This window comes from Podarcis erhardii (genome assembly GCF_964252035.2).
Source record: "Podarcis erhardii genome assembly, chromosome: 7".
Taxonomy (NCBI): Eukaryota; Metazoa; Chordata; class Lepidosauria; order Squamata; family Lacertidae; genus Podarcis; species Podarcis erhardii.
Genome location: NC_138511.1, coordinates 9238736 through 9254384, shown reverse-complemented (window position 1 = coordinate 9254384; position 15649 = coordinate 9238736). Strand labels below are relative to the sequence as shown.

General features: G+C 45.3%; 1 protein-coding gene across 1 annotated transcript in view; it reads right to left on the bottom strand.

Annotated features, from left to right (window-relative positions):
- CCDC63 (coiled-coil domain containing 63) overlaps window positions 1–11725 on the bottom strand; it is a 29195-nt gene extending 17470 nt beyond the window's left edge. The window contains exons 1-5 of the mRNA XM_081868472.1: window positions 11712–11725; window positions 10079–10193; window positions 8553–8719; window positions 7125–7314; window positions 6224–6343 (exon numbers count right to left, since the gene is read on the bottom strand). Of these exons, the coding sequence (XP_081724598.1) occupies window positions 6224–6343; window positions 7125–7314; window positions 8553–8719; window positions 10079–10117 (516 nt within the window). The 5' untranslated portion in view covers window positions 10118–10193; window positions 11712–11725. The remainder of the gene's footprint in view (window positions 1–6223; window positions 6344–7124; window positions 7315–8552; window positions 8720–10078; window positions 10194–11711) is intronic.
- Between the last annotated feature and the right edge of the window lie 3924 nt (window positions 11726–15649).

Below are 15649 nucleotides of genomic sequence, written 5' to 3'. Positions count from 1 at the left end.
TCCACCAAATGTGGAAGAAGGTCCCTACCTTATCTTTGCATCTCCAGCAGATATTGTCTACAGATCTGTACATCTTCCCCAGTTTTACCGGGGTCAAGTACCATCGGTACATCATTTTCTCTAAATTTTCCCGCAGGGCTGCACATGCTGTAAACCTCATACCTTTTTTCCAAAGTATTTGCCATTTATTATACTCTACATTATGCCCAAGATCTCTATCCCATTTAACCATCACACTCTTCACCTCTTCCTCTTTGGTGTCCCATTCCAGTAATTGTTTGTACATTTTAGAGAGGAGTTTATTATTGCCTTCTAAGATTTCCACCTGGAATCTCGATTTTTTTTCACTCATCCCCAGTTTCTTATGTTCACCCCACAGTGCATTAATTTGGTGAAAGTGTAGCCACTCCTTAATCTTACCTTTCATCTCGCCATATGACCTCATCTTCTACCCTTCTTCTGTTTTAACTAAAAGATCCTCATACGTCCACCTTTCACCTGTCATATTTAATTTTTTTATTTTAATAATATCAACTGGAGAAAGCCACCAGGGGGTACCTTTTTCAATCAGCTTTTTATTCCTGTTCCAGACTTCAAGTAACGGGCCTCTAATTATGTGGTTGGAAAAGCCTCTGTGAACTCTACCTTTATCCTGCCACAAGTAGGCATGCCAACCAAACCTAATATTGAAGCCTTCTAGGTCTAATAAATCCGTGTTTCTTAGAATGGCCCAGTCCTTTATCCAGCATAGGCAAGCTGCCTCATAATAAAGCCTTATATTCGGAACTGCGAAACCACCTCTCTCTCTTGAGTCTGTAAGATATTTAAACTTAACTCTAGCTCTCTTCCCCTGCCAAATAAACTTGGCCAAAATTTTTTGCCAGTTCTTAAAACATGTAGTACCTTTGATTACTGGAATATTCTGGAATAGAAATAGCAGTCTTGGGAGAATACACATCTTAATCGTTGCCATCCTCCCTGTCCATGATAGTTTCAGCCTATGCCAGGTATCCAGGTCTTTCTTAATTTCTTGTCATACCTTATTGTAATTATCTTCCATTAAATTTATGTTTTTCGGGGATAGCCAAATTCCCAGATATTTAACTTTATTCACAGCTTTAATGCCAATCTTTTGCTCCAATCGTTTTTTATCTTGGTCCTCCAAATTCTTTGTTAAAATTTTTGTTTTCTTCCTATTTAATTTAAATCCTGACAGTTTACCAAAATCTTCTAAAAGTTCTACTACTCTACTGGCACTATCCACAGGGTTTTCTAGGGACAAGACCAAGTCATCGGCGTAAGCCTTTAGTTTGTATTCCTTCTCCCCGATATTTATCCCTCTTACATTAGGTGTCTCCCTTATTTTGTTTGCAATTACTTCCAAGACCATGATAAATAACAGGGGTGACAAAGGGCAGCCCTGTCTTGTACCCTTCATGATCTTGAAGGACTTGGATAAATTATTATTAATAATCAATCTAGCCTGTTGTCCTGAGTATATTGCCTTGATGCCTTCCATATATGGACCTTCTATTCCTGCTCTTTCCAAACATTGTAATAAAAATTCCCAGGAGACGTTATCGAAGGCCTTCTCTGCGTCAATGAAAATCAAAGCTGCCGGGATGTCTGTCCTCATATCCAAATATTCAATAATATTTAATATATGACGGATGTTATCTTTCTGTTGCCTGTTAGGGAGGAATCCCGCTTGGTCTTTATGAATATATTTCTTTAAATACTTCTTAAGTCTATTTGCCATGATATCTGCGAAGATTTTATAATCGCTATTAAGCAGTGAAATTGGCCTATAATTTTTTATATCTGTTTTTTCAGTTTCTGTTTTTGGTATTAAAGTTATATAAGCCTCTTTCCAAGAATCAGGGATCCTCCCTCCTTGGATAATATTATTAATAACGTCCGTAAGCACCGGCGCTAAGTATTCCCCTAACACTTTATAATATTTTGAGGACAGACCATCCGGCCCAGGGGCCTTTCCGGTCTTCATCCTACTAATAGCCTCCTTGATCTTGTCTACCGTGATCTTCTTGTTCAATTGTACACTATCCTCTTCTGTTAGGTATTTCCCTCCACATCGCTCCAAGTAGTTTCTTATTTCTATACTATCTTCTTCTCCTTTTTCATACAGCTTTTCAAAAAATTGGATAAACCTTTTTTCTATTTCATCTGGGTCTTCTATGATGTTATCCTCCATTATTAATTTATTGATCACATTTTGTTTCTTCCTTTTTCTTAGCTGCCACGCAAGCAGCTTCCCCATTTTATTTGCCGACTCAAAATATTTCTGCTTCATAAATTTAATTCTCCATTCTATCTCTTGATTTAATAAGGCTGAATATTGTGACTGCAACACTTTAGAGGTTCGGTTAATCTCTTCGTCTGCCGGGTTTATAGTCAATTTCCTCTCACATTTTCTCAACTGGGTAAGGATCTCCTCTTTCTTTTGTTCCCTTAGTTTCCTTCTATGACTATTCTGTTGTATTAAAAAGCCCCTTAGAACCGCCTTACTGGCGTCCCATACTATATTTATAGGGGTCTCTTTATTCAGGTTCAAATCAAAATAATTTTTCAGAGTACTTTTAGCCTTTTCCGTCACTTCTTCAATTTCAAATAAATATTCGTTCATCCTCCACCTATACTGTCCCTTTACTTCATGTTTTATTTCCATAACCAAGGGGCAGTGATCAGAGAGTGTCCTGGGTTGAATTTCACATCTCATTACTCTTAGCGATAATGCTCTTGTCATCCAGATCTGATCAATTCTGCTCCAACTCTGGTGGGGCTCAGAATAGTGGGTGAACTGTTTAGCAGTCGGATTTTTTTGCCTCCAAATATCAATTAAATCTAAGTTCTCCTCAAGATCATTAAAAGATTTCGGTAATTTCCCCCGGTTTAGTTTCCCCTTCTTTTCACTTCTATCCAAATCCGGTACTGGAACACCATTCATATCTCCAAGCAGGATTAATTTATGAACTTCCAGTTCTAACAAAATGCGTTCTAATTTCTCAAAAAACTCTGCTCTATTTGTATTCGGGGCATACACCGTCACAACATTAATTTTTTCTCCCCGGAAGTTTAATTGAATTCCCAATATTCTACCTTCTTCATCTTTACAGATTAATACCGGATCCCACCTTTCTTTAACATAAATCACCACACCTCTTTTCTTGTTTGTCTCCGAATTAATAAACTCTACTCCCAGTTTTTTATTCACCAGAATATGCTTGTGTTTCTTGGCTATGTGGGTTTCCTGAAAGCAGATCACATCATAATTCTTATTTTTCAAGATTTTCTCAATTTTATTCCTTTTAACTTTCTTGTTCAACCCGTTCACATTCCAGGACAAAAATCTTAAAGTGTGCGCTATTGTTTCCCTTTAACTATTACGGTGTTTAAGTCTCAGCCTATAATCTAACGCCTTTGTTTCCTGAGAGCTCCTCCTCTTCTGCCGTCCCTTCTCCCACTACGGCCTCATCTTCTTCATCTCCTGATTCCTCCCCCCTTTCTTCTTTCTCCTGCTCTCTGTCCTGTCCACTCCTTCTCTCCCCCTCCTCCTCCCCCTCCTCTCTAACTCTTAGTCTATTTTCTACCTTTCCAAGTTCTCTTTCGTACCTTCTCATAAACTTCTCCACCTCCTGAATATCAAGCAGTCTAAATTTTTTGTCTTTATAGAAAAAGGTAATCCCTTCCGGGAACTCCCATCTAAATTGTATACCATTTCTCCTCAGAACGGCTACCACTTGTCTATATCCTTCTCTTTTACGTAGCAGTCTAACTGGTATTTCTTTATAAATAATAATAGGTCTGCCGTCAATTCTTAACTTATTATGGTAGCTCGTTCTTAAGACTAAATTTTTCATTTCCACTGAATTAAAAATCACTAAACAGTCCCCCAAAAATTTATTAATTTTTAAATGCTGGGGTCTTGTCATTCTAAACACATTCTCTATGGCAAGAGCCATCTCTTCTTCTTTCAAACCCAACCATTTAGAGAGTTCCTTGGTCATTTTCCCTCTTATGTCCTCATTTCTTTCCTCTGCTACCCCCCTAAATTTTAGGTGAAGTTGTTTTTGCCGCATATCTGTCATGGCTAAATTGTCCCAGATTCTGTCTTGTGATTTGTTCAGCTCTCTTAACTCTTCTTTCAACTTCATTGTCTCTTTTTTCTGTTCTCTCATCTCCTTCTGCAGTTTTTTATTAGATTCCTCTATTATTTTGGATTTTGCAGATAGATCTTGAATCTTAATTGAGAGTTCTCCAACTGCTCCTTCTATCTTTTTATCAATCATCTCCTGTACCTCTCCCAGTTTACTTTCCATATATAATTCATTTTGCTTAAATTCCTCCTTTATCTTTGCCCATAAATTGTCTAAGTCTTTGATTTCCTCCTGGCGGGACGACTTCCTTTCCCCTGGGGTCCCACCCACTTTCCTCCCCTCTTTCCCGTCCTTCCCCATCATTACCAGATCTCTCCCCCAAACTGACTTACACAATCTTACACTCTCCTTTCTTCTTTCCCCCCTGAGATTTCCGGTTGTAAACAAAAATAAAGCAATTTTCCACTCAAATTTAAACACTCCCTTCACTGCAGTTCGCCAACCCAGTCCCAATACATCAATACATCAAGGAGTAGTAGTTCCGTAAGAATTCCGAGGAGAAGCACAAAAGGAGGAATATGAGAAGACTTCACCGAGACCCGTGTGTTCTCTCTCACTTCGCTCTCACCACTTCAATTGTCCAAACCAGTCCTTAGCCGCGAGGATGATAGAAATTAATAGCCCGTAGCCGAGCCTTAATGGCGTATTGTCCAATTTAGTCCCACTGGTAGTCTCCTTTCAGCAGGTCGCAGTCGACATCAAAGTCGGAGTCAGAGTAAAGTGAGCTTGTCTTTCTAAACTAAGTAGTAATGGTTAGGGACCAAGTGGTGCAAGTTAGGGAGCTACGCTGCCCCCATCCACCCTGGGTCCAACTCCAGCCGCCGGAAAAGGTCGCGCCAAAGAGGAGGGGAAAGCGGCAAGGGAAGGAAAAAAATGGAACAAAAAGAGCGGCACAGCAAAAAAAAGGGCTAAAGTTGAAGGTGGGGGGGCAAATATACAAACAGCTGTGTTAATCAGTTCCTCCCAGTTCCTCACAGCTTGCGGCCTATATTTTTTCAGACCGAGGGCGTAAGGGAATCAAAAGAGCTGAATATAAAGCACGGAAGACGGCGTAAACATAAGCAGCGCGGGTGAGATTAACTGTGAAACTAAAAGAGTTCAATTGGCATCCTTATTGTTAATTGAAATTCTTTAAGTCCTTAAGCTCCTTCGATAATAATATCGTAAGTTCTCAATACAAACTCGGGTCGTACTCACTCAGTCAGACTAACCGAGACTTCCCCATTCCTACGACTTCCAGTCTGCGCCATTTTAACTCCACCACCGAGTGAACTCCAAAACATAATCCAGAAACATCCAGGCACCTCCCAGCTCCAAAACTAGCTTCACACTTTAAAAATACGCTTCAAAAGAATGCTAAAAAACACTGGGGGTCCCGTTCTTGTCTTGAGGAAGCTCGTCGCATTTCCCAGCTGAAGCTCGAGGCATCGCGCTATGGAGTCGGTGCTTTCCCAAATCGCGCTAGCGGCCCTTCGTCCTCTCGACCTGTTGTCTCAGAGAAACGGCTCGGCCGCATCCACGCTGCTGGGAGCCTATCCCCCAAGGGTTCCCCCCTTAAGGTTTTTGGGGTATGCTGAGCCCTAGCGTCTTCCCCAAGCCTCCACAGCGCCCAGAAAACCGAGAGCGGGTTCTCCGCGCTTCCTCACTGTCCGCGACCGGAACCGGAAGTCTCCGCTTGCAAGCCTGTTTCTGACTTCACCCGACTCCCTGCCCTGTACCCAGTTTCAGCTGCTACGGACTGCCTCCACGGTGCACCTTTGACCATGGACCGGACTTGGACCTCGCCTCTCGTGTACCCACTGGACCAGCACAGTGTGTGTGTGTGTGTGTGTGTGTGTGTTGCAGGAGGCTCCCCTGAAGCTTGGGAGCAGAATATAAACAGTTCCCTCTGCTTTTAACTGGGTTTATAATGTTGGTTTTTCGCAGGGGGTGAGATTATTTCATTGCCACCTCCCCGAGGAGGCAGACTCTGGTTCTCAGCAGAGGCAGAAGGTGTGGGACTCAGGAGGGGGGTCTGGACCGGCGGAGGCGGGGGGGGCACAGCTCACATGATTGAGTCGGTTGTCCAACAGCTGAATCTGCTTCTGCAGCCACCTGCCATCATACTCCTGCCTCATTTTGATGACAAGCATTTTCTGTTTCTTAATTTTGTTCTCCAATTCTGCTATCTGAAACAAAAGAGATCCATGAAGACCTTTATATGAATAGCTCAGGACCAGTTTACCCGCGAGGTCGCTTCGCCCCATAGACACCCACTTTTTGGAGCCTTCCCCCCACCCAATATTTCTGTTTAGATAAGTCTATACAGACACATCAAATGTTGCTGCTGCTGTTCCGATCTGTTTTTTTTTTTAAAAAAAAAAATCCACAATTACGTACAATAAATATAACATAGAAAAAAGAAAAGAAAACACACAAAAGAAAACACAATACAGTACTAAACAAGAAAAACACAAAATGATGGAAATTTAAACACATATCCCTTAAAAACCCAATTTCTCTTACATTGTTAATTGACTTCGTCAGATCCCTCCCTTCTGAATTTCATTCTACCTGCATGTAACAGCTCTCCAATATCATTCTTAATCTAAAATTATTTCCAACTATTAACTATCTTATTCTCTTTTCTTACTGTTCTAAATCCAATTTAAGGTAAAGGTGAAGGGACCCCTGACCATTAGGTCCAGTCGTGACCGACTCTGGCTCTGTAAACTGCTTCTGGCATGTCAAAGTGCAAGTAGATAAATAGGTACCGCTCCGGCGGGAAGGTAAACGGCATTTCCGTGCGCTGCTCTGGTTTGCCAGAAGTGGCTTAGTTATGCTGGCCACATGACCCGGAAGCTGTACGCCGGCTCCCTCGGCCAATAAAGCGAAATGAGCACTGCAACCCCAGAGTCGGTCACGACTGGTCCAGACCTCACACCCCTCTGGACATTTCCCACCATGTACCTTGTCATCCAATTCCGAGATCAAGGCCTTGGTGGCTCTGATGAGGGCGTCGTACTCATCCTTGGTCTGCAAAAGGAATTTAAGCTCCATGCAGTTGCGGTCGTCGATGAAAAGGTTCCGAGGTGACTTGGTGAGGCTCAGAAGTAAATTGATCTCGTCGTGCTCTTGTTTCAAGGCGTGGATTTGCCTCCTGCAGCAAAGGAGGGAAAGAGGTTAAGAGTGTGCACCCTCACATCAAACACTGCACAGACGCACCAATGGAGGCCCACAACTGAGCCGTGCGTTTGTTAAGACTTCTCCGCACAACGGGACGCATGTGCAAGGGGGATGGGGTTCACCTACATGGCTTTAAAAGGAGATGGGGTGGATCCATAAACAGTGGCAGCCAGTGGCCATCAGGAATGAAAGCAGAACCTCCATGTACAGGAACAGTGCGCCTCAAATACTGGACGCTGGAACCAATCCATAGTGGGAGTCTATCATCTTAATGCCAGTGGGCATCTGAAAGAGGGGGTCTGGTCCGGAAAAGGGGTCTGGGGCTGGTGATATTGATCTAAGTCAACATGGCAATATGTACCACAGACCTTCCTTCAGCCCCAAACAGAACAGGTGCAGAATGGTGGTTAAGGAATGTGCACTATGGGAAAGAGGGAGGCGAGTTCCCAAGGAGTTGTTGGGAAAATGAGCCGACACTGTGCTGAGATTGCTTTTTCTTTAGGATATTTTTAAAATGTCTTAATGTTTCTGTAGTGGGACGCAGGTGATGCTGTGGGTTAAACCACAGAGCCTGGGACTTGCCAATCAGAAGGTTGGTGGTTTGAATCCCCGCAACAGGGTGAGCTCCCGTTGCTTGGTCCCTGCTCCTGCCAACCTAGCAGTTCGAAAGCATGTCAAAGTGCAAGTAGATAAATAGGTACCACTCTGGCGGGAAGGTAAACGGCGTTTCTGTGCACTGCTCTGGTTCGCCAGAAGCGGCTTAGTCATGCTGGCCACATGACCTGGAAGCTCTATGCCAGCTCCCTCGGCCTATAGAGCGAGATGAGCGCCGCAACCCCAGAGTCCGCCACGACTGGACCTAATGGTCAGGGGTCCATTTACCTTTACCTAACGTTTCTGTAGTTTTTCTATAGGAGAGATTTTTTATTTTATTTTATTTTTTGTTAATAGCGCATCTGCAGTGGTCGTTAAAGCTTCTGGCAGAAGCTGTGATGTAATTCCATGTCCTTCATCAGATGGGAGCCAGGACAGGTGGGGATTTGGCACCTTTGCCTTTGAAATGCAAGGGCTATACTCCTGGGGATAGTTCCGAGGGCCAAACAGGGAGATCCGGGGGCCGCATTTGGCCCCTGTGCCTGAGCTTCCCCACCTCTGGTCCTTGTGGCCGACCCTACATATGTCCACCCCCTCGCAAAACTCTGCCCCACTTACTCCTGCTGGAACAACTGCCGTTGAGTCTTGATCCCAAAAGACTTCCTATTCTCCACCATGATCCGAAACTGTTGCTGCAGCTTCCTCAGCTCAATCTCAGCCATCATCTCTTTCTCCTTCTCAGTGTAGTCAGAGTTCTCGCTCCTGGAGCGGGATTGTTTCCGGCGCTGCGGATCAGGGCAGATCAGGAGGGAAGGGGAAAAGAGAGGGGAGTGGGGTCTGTTTTAAGCTCAAAAGGCTCAAACCTCCCTGTCCATGGTGGCACAGGTCAATTCTCTGTCCATGGCAGCTGTTTATCAGCTCCATCTGGTACGCAGGCTGAGACCCTACCTGCCCGCAGACTGTCTCGCCAGAGTGGTGCATGCTCTAGTTATCTTCCGCTTGGGCTACTGCAATGCGCTCTATGTGGGGCTACCTTTGAAGGTGACCCGGAAACTACAACTAATCCAGAATGCGGCAGCTAGACTGGTGACTGGGAGTGGTCGCCGGGACCATATAACACCCATCTTGAAAGACCTACACTGGCTCCCAGTACGTTTCCGAGCACAATTCAAAGTGTTGGTGCTGACCTTTAAAGCCCTAAACGGCCTCGGTCCAGTATACCTGAAGGAGCATCTCCACCTCCATCGTTCTGCCCGGACGCTGAGGTCCAGCACCGAGTGCCTTCTGGCGGTTGCCTTCCTGCGAGAAGCAAGGTTGCAGGGAACCAGGCAGAGGGCCTTCTTGGCAGTGGCACCCATCCTGTGAAACGCCCTCCCACCAGATGTCAGAGAGAAAAATAACTACCAAACTTTTAGAAGACATCTGAAGGCAGCCCTGTTTAGGGAAGCTTTGAATTTTTAATAGGTTATTGTATTTTAGTGTTTTATTGGAAGCCACCCAGAGTGGCTGGGGAAGCCCAGCCAGATGGGTGGGGTATAAATAATAAATTATGATGATGATGATGATGATGATTCCTATATATCTCCCACCAACAAAAGCCATTTGATGGGGCTGAAGCATAGCAGGTGCCCTACCCTACTGGGAATCCCACAAGCGTCTGGCCCCCTGGCCCCAGCTTCCAAAATCCCAGCAGAGAAAGAAAGCATCTTCTTATTTGGGCAGTTTTAAAACAGCAGCAGCAACAGTGGAGATACCAGTGGAGAACTCAGGGGGGAGGAAACAAAACCATCTTTTTCTGCTGTCAGAGAGGGAGACCAGCTGACATCCTTCGGAAGAGAGTTTCAGAGCTCTGGGGCTACGACAAAAAAGGTTGCATCCCACGGCAACCAACCTGAAGTTGCCTGATCTGAAATTGTGTGTCAGGCATGTAATCACAGCCCAGACCAGCAATTATGAGTAAAAACAAAACGAAACCCACATGTGGAAACGGCCTCAGTAAAAGAGGGGAAAAAACCACTGGTACCAATGTCATCTTTTCAATATAGTGTAAGATGTTGGTGACAACCTGGGCCCATCAATAAATGTGCCGTGTAATTAAACACAAGATGTCTTCAAGAGTCATTCCAGAGCAGTCTAAGAGTTACCAGGGTAGTTCCAGTTGCCATTTTAGTCAATGCCTTCATTCTCTCTCCTGTTGATGTCAGTCGCCTCCGTCAAGCAAAACGAAGGTAATATGTTTCTTGAAGGAAGACCCGTGCCCTGAAAAGAACAGCAAATGTACTTTCGGAAGCGAGACCCCACCAGCAATTGCTCCATCGTACTGGCAAATTTGGTCCTCACCCCCCTTTCCTCTGCTTCCCTTAAGGCGAAATCACCCCAGATGGCTCTCCCGGCTTAATGGGAGAACATTTTCCTGATGGCATCACAGAGCTTGTTCTCCTTCTATAATGAGGGGGTGCAACAGATGGCTCAGCTTTGTCCAACCCATTCAGGACTTGGGTTTCCATAGAAATGACAAGAGAGCACGTACTGGTGGGGGCACAAACCTTCTTCTTGCCATTTCTATGGAAACCGACCCATTCCAAGCGGGTCAGTCTAGACATTTCGTTAGGTCTTGGCATGAAGGAGTTGCAAGGTTGACTGACGTTTGCCAAGCCCAGAATTTGGGAGCAGGTGAGGGCGGAGTGGGGTGGGGGGTGTCATTTAGTCTGTTTACACCTGAACTCATCAGGTGCTGACCACACACTTCCAAGCACCATTGGAGTCTCATGCCAGTGTGGTGCAGTGGTTAGAGTCTTGGGCTAGGACCTGGGGGGAACCAGGGTTCAAATCCCCCCATGAAGCTCACTTGATGATCGGGGGGGGGGTTCAGTCCCTGCCTCTCAGCCTAACCTACTTCACAGAGTTTATGTGGGGATTAAATGAGGAGGGGGAGAAGAATGGCAGATGAAGTGGACAGATTATCACAAAAAGGGCTAAAATGACCGGAAGAACCAGAAATCAGGAAGACCAAAATTTTACTTAGGGATGGGGGAAATTCTAATTTATCCTAAAAACCATTGTAAATAGCTAAAATCCACCTAGCCTAGGGGGCGAGGCCCAGACTCACCAGCCCTAGTGAAGAGGTTTAATATGCTGTAAACCGCTTTGATATTTTTATTAAAGCGGTATAGAAATAAATAAATAAATGTTAGTAGGGTTGGAATAACATTGGTAGTTTAATGGTGAATTTTGGACATAAAGGAGATGTAAAAGATTTGGATTATCATAAAAGATGCAGGAGGATATGATGAACAATAGGACCCACAAAGGGGAGGAGGGAAGTCCAGCAGAGAGATATGCGATTATAAAACTTTAATCTGAAAAATCAAACAAATAAATTTATTTTTTTAATAAAAAAAATGAGGAGGGGGAGAACCATGTATGGCACCCTGAGCTCCTGGAAGAAAAAAAGTGGGATATACAGTAAATGCAATACCTGTAAATTAATAATAATAATAATAATAATAATGCGTCTCCCATTTCAACTGCACTGACCCTTGGATCCACCCTCCCGCCTGCTTATTTTGCAGCATAGAAACTGTAAACTTCTGGGGGCAGGGACCTTAGTTATGATGCTTTTGAAAGAACCGTGAATATCGATCACATAAATAGGGGGGAAATTAGGAGAGGCTTGATGGGGAAAGAGGGATCAGATGTGATTGACAACAATTATTTGGACAGCACAGGGAGAGAAGGAAGGGAAATAACGGAGCCTAGGCTAAGTAGAAGTCTCACTTTCCTCCGGGCACAAACGCTGCCTCCCTTCTTCTGCAGGACAGGGTCTCGCAAGCGTCTTCTTCTAACCGCCGCGCAACTTGCGCGACGGCGGACTCCTCTACCTTCCTTTCAGAGAGGCCGGCCAACGAAAGGCAAAATGCTGATCTTCCAAAGGGCAGGAAATGAGGACAGCGTCCGCGTCCCCTGCTTTCGCCCGCCTCCCCCTCCGCTTGCAGCAGAAGCGCCTCGCTTACTAGAACGCGCCCCGCGGAGAGTTCCGCGCACAATGCGGAATCCGATTGTGAGCGGGCAGCTTCTGATTGGCTGGGGCGCGGGCGTTCCGCGGGGCGGGCGCTCCTCACCAGATTACCCGATTTCTCATTGCGTTGAGGTTTACGGACCGAGCTTGATCTGACCCATGGCTCAGCACCAGAAACTAGGATTTGACCCCTAATCCCAGAGAATGCGCAGTGAATCTTTCCTAGTGTGAATCTTCAAGATTGAAAGCAGGACCGTGGAGCCGAACCTTGGCAGTTTTGCCCTTCATGCATCTGCAATAAACCAGGATGCTCTGTGCCAGAGGATGCTCTGCCAATGACTACTAACCATGACTGATGGAGCTAAATTCTACTTCAAGCGTCATAAGCAGCAACGCTTCTGAATACCAGTGGCTGGAAGCCCCAGTGTCCTCCCTGGAGAAGGATTGGACCTGGGACGTTCTGCTTGCAGGACATACACCCTGAGAGTTGCTTGAGTTTGATTTATTACGGCCATTGGCCCATATCGAAAACAATACATCAAAATTTATCCATAAACAATACAATTTAAACAGTTCCAAGTTAAAACACCCATATAAAACCAATTTTACTTCAATTAAGTAAACACTATACACAATAAGCTCCCTCTATGTAAACCGCAATTCAGATCCCTCAGATTTTGGGGGATATGCGTCTTAGTTCTGGCACTTATTGATGGTTCTTAAGTTTAGCTAAGCTGTCAGAGTCATACAGTGATCCATTTCTCCTCTTTTGAAATAAGACATTAATCAGGTATCTAGCGACTGCAAGGGATCTACTTGTGTCTTCGTCGTTTAATAAGTATATTATTTGGGCTTCCTGAGGTCTGTCAGCAATTCTCGATAAATATGGGGCCAGAAACTTGGACCGTGAAGCCGAATGTAATGGACAACAGAAGATTATATGATATAACGATTCTATAGATCCACTTTTACAGTCACAGAGGAGTGAGATCTGTCCGTTGGAGAGTCTGTTACCCAACACATTTGATGGGAAAACATTGAATCTGGCATTTATAAAGGCATACCTGTGCATCACCACAGATAAGGTAGTTAAATAAGATGGAAGTTTCGTTGGTAGTGTTAAGCCAAGGTTTATCGGCGAACAGGTGCCACCACCTGTTGCATACACCCTGAGATATGGCCCTTCCCCTCACACACTGCACAAGCACATTTACAATTACCTGGCTGGGTGTCTTTGCACATTTTTGGTTTTGTGAAAACAAAGTGCATTCCCTGCTGGTGTTTTATGGGTGCAATAGAATCGACAGATTAGAAAGCAGTGACCGCCCCCCCCCCCGCCCCCGCAAAAAGAGGAATGCCTCCTGGTATGAACAGGTAAAGACAGAAGTTGGTCCCCATACACAAATGCAAGCATGTGCAGGTGTGGGCTGCAGTAAAAGGTAAAGGTAAAAGGACCCCTGACCCTTGGGTCCAGTCGCGGACGACTCTGAAGTTGCGGTGCTCATCTCGCTTTATTGGCCGAGGGAGCCGGCGTATAGCTTCTGGGTCATGTGGCCAGCAGGACTAAGCCGCTTCTGGCGAACCAGAGCAGCGCACGGAAACACCGTTTACCTTCCCGCCGGAGCGGTACCTATTTATCCACTTGCACTTTGATGTGCTTTCTAACTGCTAGGTGGGCAGGAGCAGGGACCGAGCAACGGGAGCTCACCCCGTTGTGGGGATTTGAACCACCGACCTTCTGATCGGCAAGTCCTAGGCTCTGTGGTTTAACCCATAGCGCCACCCGCATCCCACAAAAGAGGAATGCCTCCTGGTATGAACAGGAAAAGACAGAAGTTGGTCCCCATACACAAATGCAAGCATGTGCAGGTTTGGTCTGCCGTACTCTCAACTAATTTCAAGGCATGGATGAACAGGCAAATGATACTCAAACGTGGGCAAGCCCTGAATCAACCTTACCAAGCAGATGGGCTGCCTGAGGATGGAGGGAACTGCAATGCAAAACACCCAGAAAGCATCATCTAAATAAAAAGAGCCAAGAGACTGAACTATAAACTGGAAAGTCCCCAGTTTGCCAGGCACCTTTGCTGCAAACTCACTAGGAGGACTTAGTTGAGCCTCAGTCTTCCCATCTACAATATGGGGCTAATAATAATACCGGTCTGTCATACAGGGCCATGTTAGAGGCTACACGATACTGTGAATATGTAGGCTAAATTGTTATAGGGGTACATGTCCCTTGGCTCTGTGGTCTAAACCACTGTGCTGCTTGGACTTGCCGATTGGAAGGTCGGCGGTTCGAGGCCCCGTGATGGGGTGAGCTCCTGTTGTTCAGTCCCAGCTCCTGCCCACCTAGCAGTTTGAAAGCACATCAAAGTGCAAGTAAATAAATAGGTACCGCTCTGGCGGGAAGGTAAACAGCATTTCCGTGAGCTGCTCTGGCTTCGCCAGAAGTGGGTTAGTCATGCTGGCCACATGACCCAGAAAAACTGTTTGCAGATAAACGCCGGATCCCTTGGCCAGTAAAGCGAGATGAGCGCCGCACCCCCAGAGTCGTTCGCGACTGGACTTAACTGTCATGGGTCCCTTTACCTTTACCTTTATTAGGATGTGAGTCAGGTTCGTATGAAAGATCTTCTCCCATTTATTGCAATTTACATTTTATTTTGCAATTACAGTGTCTAAGAAGAGCCTTTCCCCCTGCTATTCTGCATATACTTGCAGTGCACTGTCCATCTCGGTGTGTGTGCAAACAACAGTCCTTTGTGCCACAACTTCTATGGACCCCATTCTCCATTGTTTGCCGGCACTGGACCAAACAGTCAATGGACTTGTCGGGAAAGGAAATGATGCGGTCAAGTGTCTCTTTATGTTTCTCACTTACAGAAAACATTTGCTTGGGCCACAGAAAAGGGCTTCTCTTTGCTTTTCATCTCAAACAGTGCAGAACTGTCAGGCTTTGCTGGGAACTGATGTGACTTCATTGCTTCAGCACTCCTCCTGGGATGCTTCTCAGCGAAACCACCACCACTGTGAATGAGCAGTGTGTGTGTGTGTGTGTGTGTGTGTGTGTGTGTGTGTGTGTATGAAGCATCTGAATCCAAAAGGGCTGGGAGGGGGTTGCCTTGCCTTTTAATGCAAGCAGAGGAGACTGAACGCTGGGAGATTCAGGACAGACGAAAAGAAGCAAATCTTCTGTTCTGGTCGCCTCACCTCAAACAGGGTACGGTATTTTGTAATTAGCTGATTTGCTGCAGTGACTGTCCCAAACACATCTAATTGGTATGTGGATGCCACAAAGAATGAGAAAAAGATAAGCTGCTCCAAATCCACATCGAACCTCAGTGTGGATGAGCCTTATTGTTGTGAAGATATACTTGGAAATGGGAGGACAGTGAAGCCTCAGAGGTCCGAGAGGTTAGGGAATCAGAGGCTGTGCAGAGAATTTAAACGTTGCCTGGGCTTTCCACAGCTCTGCATTTACATTCCTTCTGTTCCTATTACAACAGCCCTGTAAGTCAGGTCAGTATTATTGTACCCATATTGCAGATGCTGCAGTAAAGGCGAAGAGATTGAGGCTCCCGTAAGGCCATTGGGACTGCAGTTCTAAAGACCAGGGAGAGTTCCTATTCAGTTCCGTTCAATGGGACTGGGTTGGAGGCAGGAGAAATTGTCTCCCTTTATCCCATCAGAGACC